At 36.3% G+C, this 14,031-nt stretch overlaps 1 protein-coding gene and 1 non-coding gene across 2 annotated transcripts in view; one reads left to right on the plus strand and one right to left on the minus strand.

Moving 5' to 3' along the window:
* Smp_158280 (zinc finger protein, putative) overlaps nucleotides 1-8,543 on the plus strand; it is a gene marked incomplete at both ends in the record, with an annotated part of 11,827 nt that extends 3,284 nt beyond the window's left edge. Inside the window, 5 exons of the mRNA XM_018791559.1 lie at nucleotides 4,622-4,705; nucleotides 5,782-5,860; nucleotides 6,563-6,646; nucleotides 7,396-7,467; nucleotides 8,413-8,543. Coding sequence (XP_018645269.1) covers nucleotides 4,622-4,705; nucleotides 5,782-5,860; nucleotides 6,563-6,646; nucleotides 7,396-7,467; nucleotides 8,413-8,543 — 450 coding nt within the window. The remainder of the gene's footprint in view (nucleotides 1-4,621; nucleotides 4,706-5,781; nucleotides 5,861-6,562; nucleotides 6,647-7,395; nucleotides 7,468-8,412) is intronic.
* Nucleotides 8,544-11,589: 3,046 nt separating this feature from the next.
* Smp_sma.srp-1.1.1 lies at nucleotides 11,590-11,885 on the minus strand. The gene has a single exon (XR_001974651.1).
* Nucleotides 11,886-14,031: the final 2,146 nt, after the last annotated feature.

Raw genomic sequence — 14,031 nt, forward strand, 5'->3', positions numbered from 1 at the left:
AACGAATGTAAGTTCATTTGAAGAAAAATACCGAAACTATAGAGAGGGTGAAGAAGTAATTATCTAGAATCAGAAAATTGATAGTAACCCCGCCGTCGACTAGATATCGAGCTATTACCGTGGGATATGGCATCTAATCTCGAATTCTTTGGAACGTGCTCAAAAATATGAACATGCACTGTTCCTTCTGTCCTTCCCGTGTATTTGCTGTGGAACGTACGTGTAAATTTATAAATACAATTAGAGATACCAAAGAAAGAGGACTTGTCTATTTTCGTTTTACCTTATAGCTTTTTAAGAAACCCATCACCACTTTTTGGATTTTAGATTATTACTGCTTCACTCTCTCTATAGTTTCGATATTTTTCTTCAAATGAACTTACATTCGTTTATCCATGTAGATATGCACATAATATCGATAGTTGTTGTCATTTTAATTTTTCGGTCACTAATGTCTACTACTTAATATTATATTATACAAATACGGTTGTAAGCAGCTGAAGAGACCATAAAATATGATGAATTCATATTATTTTGTCTTAGTTGTTGTTATGGCTTTATTTGAATTCTGTTGTATTATAGTCACTACCAAAATTTTACACATACTCATTGATTTTTCAACTATGTCCTCAAACTCGTAGAGCAATGGATCCTAGTTAGAAACGTAATCGGGCATAGATCTACTCATAATATAGATTACATGCTACATGTGCATAATTAATTATTAGAACCCTTTCCAAATTTTAGCTTCTATTATCTCTGGGGATTTATGTGGGTTGATTACATAAGCCATCATTTTTATTGATAATGGATTCGGTACTTAGTGATGGTTCTTAAAGTACTCGGCAGATTCGATCCTCGCTTCACCTACTTTGATCTAGGAAACCTGATAGTATCGCTAGCCATCACAAAGAATGTGACTGGAAACTGAATATATTAGTCTCTTTGTTAAGTGGGTTATTATTATGATAAATGAGGAATGATTTTCTAGATTTATTTGTTAACCTATCATTGCATCTGTGATGAACTGGTTATATAGTGCTAAAGGTTTTATACTTATGGTAATAAACTACAAAAAATATTAATACTATTACGTAACTAACAGTTGCTTTTAGTTTAGCTGTTTGTGCATCGTGTTCCACAGACAGTAATAGTGGACATACATTTCTGTTGGGTTTCCTGCAAACACTGAATTATATGTCGTCTCAGACTTCCAATTCTGAAAGCTTATTAATTTTTATCATCACGTTCTGTTTATTCAATATTTCTGTTACCTTAATTACTTATCTCTATATTTGTTCGTTCTAATTTTTTCTAGAGAGATTAGCTAAATGTGAAATATGTGGCACAACGTTCGCCTCATTGGGTAATTTAAAGAAACATGAAAAAAGTATACATGGAGGCAAGTATATGATTGTTTAGTTGTGTTTGTCATAGTTGTTTTAAAATAGTTTTTGATTGTAATAATTTCTAAGGAAATTTTAAGTAAACACTACTATTTTGGTTACAATATGATAGTTATGTGAAAAGATAATAGTTTCAAATTAGAAATCGTGTTATGAATATTTTACGTTTGCTTACATTGCTCCGCTCCAGACATTCCCTGTGAACAAACAAACAATTTTTCTAGGAATTAAGACATTGTCCATTCTTTTTATCGTGTGAATCATTCACCAATCGAAGTACAACTTATTCAATCTTAGCACTGTGCCAAACCAATGACGTTCGATTCGGTATGAACAGCCTAGCGTCCTTATTGGTCCTTTGTTCGCCTAGCCTGTCCACTTGAGTCCAGAACGCTAATAACAGCTCCCACTATGCGAATCATTTTTTTCAAACATACCTGGTGACATACCAGCCAAGCAAACCTCATCTTACCATAAAATAGGAAATAACATTTGTACAAGATCAATCCAAAAAGTGGCTGTGAACGTGGGAGACTGTAATCAATAAACTGAACATAAATTAAGAACAGTAAACCGTATAATAATAATGATAATAATAATAATAATCTATATGTCAAAATGAAGCTTATAATAAGGCGAATATGGATATACACAATCTAGTTACTGAATAATTAGACAATAAGAATATATATATATATAATATTAGTCCATTAGTAGTTCTCAGAAGTCACCCCTAGTTTAATTCTAACTAGGATGTAACAAAAGTGTCTATCTTTTGGTGTGTTGGTAGTTTTTGTTATGAAGAATCTATAATGATCTTACTTACGTCAATTACCCCTTGCGCTGGTCACTCATCAGTATCCTCCATCGAACTTTGTCCTGGGCGATTCCTCCGAGCTGCTATTCATTCTTTTGATATCTGCTTCCAACTCTCGGCTCGATATGTTCTTTGACCTTCCTATTTTTCATTATCCCTTCAGAATTCCAAGTTAGCTCTTGCTTCGTGATGCAGTTTGGTGTTTTCCTCAATACATGTCTAATCCACTTCCAACGTCTCCTAATTTTCTCTTCAGCTGGAAGTTGGTTTGTTCTCTCCCACAGTAGGCTGTTACTGATGAAATCCGGTCAACGGGCAATTATTTATAAACACCTGTACCTTTTTGATGATGGTTATTGTAGTTCTAGAAGTCTCAGTTCTGTAAAGTAGAACTGTCTTGACGTTCGTATTGAAGGATGAGGGCAAGAAATCTTGTCTGACACCGGTCGTCACTTGGAATGCATCTATTCTCCATGCACGACTTTGCAGTGTAATCTGTCGTATGAATCTTGTATGATGTTGACGATTTTCCCAGGTACTCACTCCATAGTGTCTAAGAAGGTTCCACAAAGTTCTCCTGTCCACGTTGCCAAACGCCTCATAGCCAAGGAAGTTGATGTGTAGTGACGAATTCCATTCAAGTGATCGCTCAACAATAATACGTAGTTTCGCGATTTGGTCTGTACACAACCTATCCTTACGGAATCCGGTCTGTTGATCTCGAAGTTGGGCATCTACTGAATCTTCCATCCGGTTCAGCAATACTCTGTTGAGAACTCTTCCTGTTACCGATAGTAGTGTGATGCCACTTTATTTATCACACTTGTTGAAATCTCTTTTCTTTGATATCTTGACGAGGTGTCCTTCTTTCTAGTCTGTCGGTAGAACTTATTCTTTCTCCCACATTTTCCTGAATAGAGAGTGAAGTATGTTTGCAGGTACTTCTGTGTCTGACTTTAGTGCTTCAGCTTGTATATTGTCAGGTCGTGCTGCTTTCACACTGTTGACCTATCGGATGGTCATGTTGATTTCTTCAATCGTTGATGGAAAGACATCTATAGGAAGGTCTGTGTGTGTTGCTTCGATGTCCAGTGGATTCAATGGAGCTGGTCCATTCAAGAGTTCCTCCAAGTGTTCTATCCATTCTGATTTCTGGGTTTAGATCTCCCATCTGGACGGTCATTTAGGTTACTGGGCACTTCACCATGATCGATTGCAGCCTCTCTTAAAGCTGATCTTTACCGTCATCGTTGCTATCATTGTTGTGTGCATATTATTGAATAACATTCATTGTGATTCCCTCTTTGTTTTGAAGGGTGGATCCATGAGATTCCAATCGTATAAGTGCTTTGTGTGCTTCTTGTGACGGCGGAGGACTTCTTCGTGACTAGGAAGTAGCAAATTCTCTTCTGAATGTATGTTTTTCTGTCTAGCTGGGGTTAAATGGGCTTCACTTATTCAGAGCACATCCAAATTGTATCTCCTCATTTCCGTAGCTATTTGATTAATCTTCCCGATCGCCTATATTGTCCGGACATTCTATGTACATATAATAATTGTTGCTGTGGTTGTTAGAAGGGGCATCGGCATCGTGACTTCCGAAGAATCTCGGCTTTCACTATGTGTTATAATTCTTCTGAAAGAAGATCCGTCCCCTCGGAGGGCATAGTTTAGATGGTTTAAATTGTTTATTCTGGTTAGTGTTTTTCTAGCAAGATTGTTTTCTGGGGGATGGGATTGCTGACCCCATACCTAACCCTCCTTCTTTACCCGGTCTTTGGACTAACAGTAACCCTAGATGAGATACAGGTGGAGTTGTAGGATTTAATTTGTCCTACAGATATTCTACCGGAACTGTAAAGGCGATACTGGCGACCCAGAGCGTGTAAAAGCTATAGTTTGAACAAGAACAACTTGGCTTTAAACTTTATCTGTTTCAACCAGTATTGGGTGTCTTATCGAAATAAATAAAAATTATGAGTCACACTAATAGAATTATAATGTCCTTCAATTGGCAGGTCACATGTGACAGGAATAGTCTGCAGACACATCGGACCAGAATGACGTGGTGAGCGTTTCAGCAATGATTTGATTGGCTGATTATGCACATAACTAACACTTATGATGATCGCCTTAGCTAAATGCTGAAGATATTCTCAATTTACCCTTTTGCATATTTTGTCTCCCTACTTGATCCTTCAATCCACTTAATAATCGTAACCCTATCCGTAAATATTTTTTTAGCGCGATCGATAGCTTTTCCTAAATCTAATCTTTAATGTTGTACTTCACTAGTTACCTATCAGGATCAGAATTTAATAAACAAACTCCAATGATCACGTGCTCAATGAAAATGATTTTCATTTTTTAAATGTTTGTGTTATTTTATGTTATGTAGGGAGATTATTCGACTGCCCTTCTTGTGATCGTTCCTTCACCTCACGATCCGGTTTATGGTATCACATTCATCTTGTCCATGATGGTGAGTATAGTTTCATATATTTGGTGCCAAGGTGGTAACTGTACTTTATACCCGCGATTTCTTATTGCCTGCTTCAAATTGTTTTTGTCCATAACAGATAACCCAAATATTTACAAAAAAAACGGTTAGGCTTTCTAACAGCCAAAAAATCAATAATATGTAGTAACGGATTCATTGATATTAAACGCATACAAACCTTTTTGTTAAACCTTCCTAATAGACAAAATTCATACCCGTGACAAATAATACCCAGGTTTTCTTAAAAGTATGGTTATTTTATAGCAATTAGTTCAAGATACATGAAGTTTATGAGAGTAACGTGTATAATAAAGGTGAAAAAAGGGCTAAGTGATTTATAGCAAGTAGAAAATAAAATTGACCTAATGAATTGAACGTACAAACGGATAAAACAAATAGCCCTGTATTATAATGTCGTCTAGGCAACCTTAGGAATGCTTAGTTACGAACCATACTACTTCTTAGTAATAAGCAGTATAAATTGGAGCACTAAATACATAAACATGGAGGGTTGAAAATAGCATTCAGATTCAATGACTTAAGTAATCAATATCATATTGCTTTGGATAACTACTACTTAAAACTTCAATAGACCCTAATTCATTGACTTATCAGCACTCTTTTTTGGCTCCCAGTTTGTGTTGACACAGGTTTCTATTCAATGTTCATGGTGATTGGTGTTTCTGAAAGTGATTCCAATAGATTTGAGTAGTAGAAGCTAATAACAGAAGTGTTATTCATGATACTTCAACAGTTAGAAGCAGTTGCAGTGCTGTTTGTTCTTCGTCAATGTTAAAGTATTGAGGCTAATTTGGCTGTACTCACCAAATTATGACTATTGTTGACGTCCTTTATAGACGTTCTTTAGTCATTAAACTTCTTTAGGTGTTAGTAGTGAAGTCTTCAGCTTTTAGTCATGTGTAATTTAAATTTTCTAAGTATTTGTTGTGTGTATTCCTCCTTTTCGTTAAATATGACCAGATGTTTACAAGAATATCATGACTTTATTTGTAATAGGATGCTAATTAATATTATCTTTCTTTTATTTTACAGTCCAGTCATTTCAGTGCGATGTATGCTCCAGAACATTTGCATTGCGAGTTTATCTTCATGCTCATGTACAACAGGTTCATGGAAGTAAGTTGTCTTTCTTTTACCATTGTCTTCGTTTTAATATTTTTGCATATCTGTTCCGGTAATTGTATTTTTATCAATAGCTTTTCGGACTACAAATTGCAATATTAAATTTTTTTGCTTTCTGTCAATCGTCAAAGTTAATTGGTTTTATGATCTGTGCCTGCTGTTTATGATACCTGCTATATATGCTTATCTGATTTGTTAGATTTAGTGGTTCTTGAGTTAATCTTACCACCTACAGTTGAAATTTTCTGTGAAGAAGGGCTTTAACACGTTGAATTCTTTCCTCTTTACTGCTGCTTTACATTTATACAAAGGTAAATCTGTTTCACTTGTACCCATAATAATATACATACAAACCAAACGAATCCATTAACCTTCCTATTTCTGGTAATCTAACACTCTCGTCTTTACCATAAGCTATCAACTTGAATCCCCGTATCAAAAATTTTAATTTGTCTAGAGACAGATTGTCTATACTCAATGGGTTATGTCCAGATCGGAATATTTGTAATCTATAAACAGTACATGGTCCATGATTTGATTTTCTCATTTCTGATTACCGAAGCAACGGCATTGAAGTATTTGTGTATTCCAGTTTTTGTAAACTATTTAAGTCTGTCGTTATGAGTTATCATTTTTCATCAATTAGCTTAGTCTTCAAGTGTAGTTTTCTTTTTTTCATCCGGCGTTCTATTTTAGAGAGGATGGTCAAATGCGAACAATGTGGCGATTTCTTCTTGTCTGGAAGCATTTTCAGAAGACATCAAGAAACTCGACATAAAGGTTAGTTTTCGAAATCTTTAGTATGAACAGCAGATATATATGTCAACACATACACACTGGATATTGTTGGCTCCTACATTTTTCGACTCACATATCTAATAATACAAACTCGATTGCTGGCAACTTCAGATTCAGTAAACTCAGGGACATTTTACTCTGTGACAATTCACACTAAGTGGACAAATTTTTGTAAATGATTCATCCTTTCTCTATCCTTCTACATTCCAATGAAATAATATGCAAATGCTTGTAGTATTTTATAAGCAGATAGTCTTTGTTAGCCTAGGTCGTTTTACCCATTAGTACATTTATTGTAGTGTTGATGGCTACAAAATGAAGTTTATTTCGTCAATAACGACTCATTGATAATTTATTCGCATTCCCAATAACTGAATTTAGTCCGTATAAAGCCCTCAGTAAGTGGTTGTAAATCACAAACTCGCATAATCGAACCGTGTCTCAATTCGCTCTCATTATTTTTATAAAACACGTTATTTCTAACTGAAATGTTTGCAAATAGTTTTAATGTATATTCTTGTTAACTACTATGTTAGTTTGCTGCATAATCAACATCCATCTGTGTTTTCTCTGATTAAGAAAATATAATGCTGACATTTTATAAGACGCTGGAACAACACTTGTCTGAAGATGTTTTCCATCAATGAATAACATCCCATTTAGCTTATTTATGTTTTGTCGACCAGTGAACATAATATTGTGTAGGTCTTATTCTTTGTGTTTTTGTCCAGGTATGAAAATCTCACCACAACAGTATAATTCCCCGGTTCCACGAAAAACGAATAAATTGAGACCTCCTTTAGGTAAACCTGATTGTTAATTTGTATCTTTTTTGTTGTGTATGTATTTAGGGTGAAATAATCTCACTTAGAAAAGACACAGCTATGTGTGTCTAATTCCCATCTTAATCCCTACTTTTATTCACTCGTTTGAATATGTATTTCAAATTACTTTCAAGTAAAATTAATTTCTAGAAAGTAAATTGTATTTAACCGTATTCATCTATTAGTCCGGAAGCACTTTGTTTACCACTTGTCTGTGATATAATCAAGGCATCTTCTCTTACCATATTTTTATATCTAATGTTCTTCATTCAATAGTCCTCTAAATTTTTGTCTGAAGTCAGGTGTTACTTTCAAGTTCAGATAGTGCTGTTGGGGCTCAGAGTAAGATGTCCTAATGTTCCCTTCAGGCAATTATAATTAAAATATTTCATCTTCTATGATCAAAGTTTTGTTTCCGTGTCTCAGATTTCTAGTGAGTGTCAGGAACCACATTTTTTGATTAGTAATTACCAATTTCATTATTTTGCTCAACATTTGTAGTTGTAATCTAACTTGGTTAAAATACTGTGTGTTTTATCAAGTATGTTTGATTATTATCAATCAACAACATACTCTTATGTTTTGCATAGAATAAAATCAATCGGATAAAGAATATATGTTATCATCATTTCCTCAGTTTTTGTTACATTTTCTGATTTTACTGTAATGATAGGATGCACTTTACGTGCTTTTATAAACCTATTCTAGATAACAAAAGAGAGTCGGTAAAATGCATATTAAAATAATCTATACCACTTAATTAGATGATCTACGTTCCGAGTTAAGCGAATTTTTCTTCGGCTAATCTCCAGAATTCTCTGTTAGTCAATAATTGGCTTAAAGGTTATCAAAAGCAAAACTTATTGTCATTGATTTTGACTAACCCTGTTTTTAAACTTTTTATTATGAATTATTCATTTTCAGGTCGGTTGATATTCAAATGTGCTAGCTGTAACAAATCTTTTGCTTCCAGATCTGATGTAGCAATACATTACAAACATGTACACGCTGGTAAGTACACTGCGACTATCCATCCATATACAGTTGAGTCATAATTCATCAATTCTGTAGGTACATTATTCATTTTTATTAATCGAATACCAAAAGGTTAAAAATAAATACATGTTTTCTTAACATCCAACGGATACCGTTTGTCACTTAACTGTTGGACTGTATATCTCATCACATACCGAGATAGATTTATTTTCTGAATGTGCTGTTCTCTTTATTCTATATTCCGAAGAGCTAATAAATTAATATTATTTTTCACAAAAAGTCTCAGTAACAGGACACCAAAGTTTTTTTTTTACTTAGTCAGTGTAACTATAAGGCTGGGGTTTTTCATTTCCAAGGCTGGCAACTCAATGACTCTATTCATTGACTGTAGTTCTCTTCATTTTATTCATTACTTCAGTATTTAAAAGGAAATCTCTCTGTTAGTTAAATCTGTGTCTTACACCTTGCAAACTCTTCATTTTGAATTGTATAATTAAATAATTGTATATTGGTCAATAGACACAAATTTCAGCATTACAGTTTTTTTATACACAATATTGGGGAATTTATATCTCTATCCTTCACAAACAAAGCGATAATTGACTCCAATCCTGTTATGGTGTTACGTTTTGAAGGACCAGCACCCAACTATGAACGTATTGTTTACTTTCTTATTTACAGTCACTAGACTTAAAGATTTTATCACGTTTTTATCACGTTATTGCTTTTAATGATTAGTAGAGATCGAGTCAGTATTGGAAGGTTATTCCATTCTGATTTTCCGCTTGACATTTGATGAAATCTCTCATAAAACCTTCACGTATTGTAACCACTTTATTACCTGTTCAGTGGATAGACTGTCTCCACTATTCAACTTCAGTTAGTTCATACTCATATTATCAGCCTTATGGTTTACTGTTGGACACTCAAAAATCATTTAAACAGATTGCATGGAGAAACTGACGTCAATGCGAACCATAAAGCATTAAGTTGAAAAGTATTTGACTTTTAGTTCGTATAATGTATTTCATGCATCAAGTAAAGTGTTATTCACGTCATTTTATTACGTATCATCTTATTTGTAGCTAAATTAATTAAGTGCGCTGAGTGTGATAGAACTTTTACGTCGAAACTAACTTTGCAAAATCACGTACGCGTCTCCCATCCTGGTAAGTTTTGGTTTAATTACTTCTAAATAATCACGTATATTTAAATCAATGATATAATGATTTTAACATTGTATACTATTACTACGTAGTATGTTGGCATCACATTAATAATTACCCTAGGGAATTGTTCATATCTGTTGCTTATTTGTACTAAATCCATTATATAAAACTATCGCATATGCGTGTGTTTGTATTACAAATAGATGATGATGAGGAAGAAGAGATCGCGGAGGACGTTGATGAAGAAGACGAGGAAGAAAATGAAGAAGAAGATAAAATTGAAATCCCATTATCTCCTAGGAAAACTCCAAACAAAACTGTTTACATTCACCTTTTCCGTACAAATAAAAAGCTTCGTATTCAAAACCCAAATGTTTCATAAGTGCAGTTTTGTAAACTATCCCCTAAAATTCATAAATTTTTACTCTGCTGTAGATTACCGGGTGTCAGATTTTATCACTTTTATTTATATAATTATTATTTTGATAAGTGTGTACATTCTTTATTGCCGTTTATCTTCATATTATTATTACTATTCAATAAATCATAACTGTACATACAATGTGTTCATTTTTCATAAGAGCAGTATAAAAAGTCCAAAGATTGTAAATGTTAGGGCGATCCTGAAAATTTCTCGCGATAGACATGACAAACTCAGGAAACATAAATAGACATTTTATCCAATCAGCGTTTGACTAGAAATTTTGCTAGAAACATCTTGACAATGAAAAGTCACAGGTAGAGTTTCTCATTGGCTGACTACTACACTGCTACTATGTTCCGCAGCATTCCAGGATTTTCAGGAAAAGTCAAAGACCTCTGAAATACTATAAATACCCAATATTTCCTCTACATAAATGAACATTTGGAGTAAAGACCTTCCCATATATTTTACGTATTTTTATTCGTGTTACAGTTTCTGCATAGTTCTAGATTCAAGATAACGAGACTAGCTTAGGATACGAAAATAGCGTTCAATCAGCAAGAATAATCAGTAAAATGAGGCTGATTAATTGAAGTGTTGCCATAACATTCGAAAATAAACGATTGAAAAGACCATCATATTAACATAAACCACTAAAAATATTACAAAAAACGAACAACTCGCCGTACTATTATATATATATATATATATATATATATATATATCAAGCTGATGACATCATTGTTTCCATTGTCATCCTGGAGGTGAACTTCTCACAGTCAATCTGCTCAATATGCACACATGCATGTAACCGAGATCAACTCATTGTAGTCATTCTGCCACAATGGTTCTCTTGTCAGTCTACTCAACTCGATCGACCAATGAAGACAATCAAGCAGCGAATGTGCCATACACTGATCCACGTCACGAACCGTCCACTTGATTACACGGAATATATACACAGACAGATTACTGACGAGATGATTCAGTGGGTAGATTTCAGTGAATGAGCTACTTTGTTGCCGATTGATTGTCTGTTGTGGGTGAGATGGAAAGACTAGAACGAGATGATATTCATCAGTGTTTAACATCTCCTAACAATCGATCACTCCTCGTGGTAATTCCTTCAATTCGAACAATTGATAAATGACAGATATTGAGAAATGATTAATGTGGTGTCAGTTCTGTGTCCTCTTCAACTAGTCATGTCATCATATGGACTAGTCATCGTACAGTTAATTTGTTGTCTGAGTGGTGTTGTGTGCATGTCTTAGTATGATATTTGTCAAAATGTGTGTTTGTATAGGTGTGATGATCTCCGATTTCTATATGAGATAGGATTGAATGGATTGTGAATTCAATCTTGTATGCACTTGCAGTGACTCGATGTCGAAGTGTGTTGTGTTGATTGTGGTGGACATTGTTGATTGAAGTTGTCTGAGAGTTGTAAATTATGTTGTCTGTATGATGTCCAATGAGCATGAAATGATTGTGTTGAATCAATGTTAACGGCTGGGCGTGGTGGCGTGCGCCTGTAATCTAGCTACTTGGAGGCCAGGGTGCGGGATTTCGTGGGACCGGGAGTTCTGGCATATGGGTGCTCATGTTGATCGGGCGTCCACGCTAAGCACGGCGCCGATATGGATGAGCTGTCGGAGGACGGGTTGTCCAGGTCGTCTAAGGAGGGGCGGACCGGCCCAGGGGGGAAACCCAGCAGGCAAAAGTCCCCGCGTGGTGCGGTAGCGGGATAGCGCCTGTGAATGGTGTCCATGTGACAGCCCGGTTGGCGCGTGAAGACCGCCTCCTTTTCACTATCCCACACACACTACACCATACCAATCCTCTTACTATATTTCACCTTCATACACTGCACCGTCCTCATCCGTCTCATTCTCTCCCGTCCAACCTCAATCCACATCAATAGAATCACTCGTCGAACAACCCACACATCTAACAACATGCTTAACCACATTTCTCACTATGACAAATACACTACTACAAGAAGGTTTCCTACCTATTTGCACAGCTTCTTTCATTCATCACTAAACAACATCACAACTATCAATGACAGTGTCACTGTCACGACAAACCTACACGCTAACAAGCCAACTCTATCAATCGTCTATCTCAAGCTCATGACATCATTGTTTCCATTGTCATCCTGGAGGTGAACTTCTCACAGTCAATCTGCTCAATATGCACACATGCATGTAACCGAGATCAACTCATTGTAGTCATTCTGCCACAATGGTTCTCTTGTCAGTCTACTCAACTCGATCGACCAATGAAGACAATCAAGCAGCGAATGTGCCATACACTGATCCACGTCACGAACCGTCCACTTGATTACACGGAATATATACACAGACAGATTACTGACGAGATGATTCAGTGGGTAGATTTCAGTGAATGAGCTACTTTGTTGCCGATTGATTGTCTGTTGTGGGTGAGATGGAAAGACTAGAACGAGATGATATTCATCAGTGTTTAACATCTCCTAACAATCGATCACTCCTCGTGGTAATTCCTTCAATTCGAACAATTGATAAATGACAGATATTGAGAAATGATTAATGTGGTGTCAGTTCTGTGTCCTCTTCAACTAGTCATGTCATCATATGGACTAGTCATCGTACAGTTAATTTGTTGTCTGAGTGGTGTTGTGTGCATGTCTTAGTATGATATTTGTCAAAATGTGTGTTTGTATAGGTGTGATGATCTCCGATTTCTATATGAGATAGGATTGAATGGATTGTGAATTCAATCTTGTATGCACTTGCAGTGACTCGATGTCGAAGTGTGTTGTGTTGATTGTGGTGGACATTGTTGATTGAAGTTGTCTGAGAGTTGTAAATTATGTTGTCTGTATGATGTCCAATGAGCATGAAATGATTGTGTTGAATCAATGTTAACGGCTGGGCGTGGTGGCGTGCGCCTGTAATCTAGCTACTTGGAGGCCAGGGTGCGGGATTTCGTGGGACCGGGAGTTCTGGCATATGGGTGCTCATGTTGATCGGGCGTCCACGCTAAGCACGGCGCCGATATGGATGAGCTGTCGGAGGACGGGTTGTCCAGGTCGTCTAAGGAGGGGCGGACCGGCCCAGGGGGGAAACCCAGCAGGCAAAAGTCCCCGCGTGGTGCGGTAGCGGGATAGCGCCTGTGAATGGTGTCCATGTGACAGCCCGGTTGGCGCGTGAAGACCGCCTCCTTTTCACTATCCCACACACACTACACCATACCAATCCTCTTACTATATTTCACCTTCATACACTGCACCGTCCTCATCCGTCTCATTCTCTCCCGTCCAACCTCAATCCACATCAATAGAATCACTCGTCGAACAACCCACACATCTAACAACATGCTTAACCACATTTCTCACTATGACAAATACACTACTACAAGAATGTTTCCTACCTATTTGCACAGCTTCTTTCATTCATCACTAAACAACATCACAACTATCAATGACAGTGTCACTGTCACGACAAACCTACACGCTAACAAGCCAACTCTATCAATCGTCTATCTCAAGCTCATGACATCATTGTTTCCATTGTCATCCTGGAGGTGAACTTCTCACAGTCAATCTGCTCAATATGCACACATGCATGTAACCGAGATCAACTCATTGTAGTCATTCTGCCACAATGGTTCTCTTGTCAGTCTACTCAACTCGATCGACCAATGAAGACAATGAAGCAGCGAATGTGCCATACACTGATCCACGTCACGAACCGTCCACTTGATTACACGGAATATATACACAGACAGATTACTGACGAGATGATTCAGTGGGTAGATTTCAGTGAATGAGCTACTTTGTTGCCGATTGATTGTCTGTTGTGGGTGAGATGGAAAGACTAGAACGAGATGATATTCATCAGTGTTTAACATCTCCTAACAATCGATCACTCCTCGTGGTAATTCCTTCAATTCGAACAATTGATAAAT

This window comes from Schistosoma mansoni, assembly GCF_000237925.1.
Source record: "Schistosoma mansoni, WGS project CABG00000000 data, chromosome 2 unplaced supercontig 0120, strain Puerto Rico, whole genome shotgun sequence".
In the NCBI taxonomy this organism is placed as follows: Eukaryota; Metazoa; Platyhelminthes; class Trematoda; order Strigeidida; family Schistosomatidae; genus Schistosoma; species Schistosoma mansoni.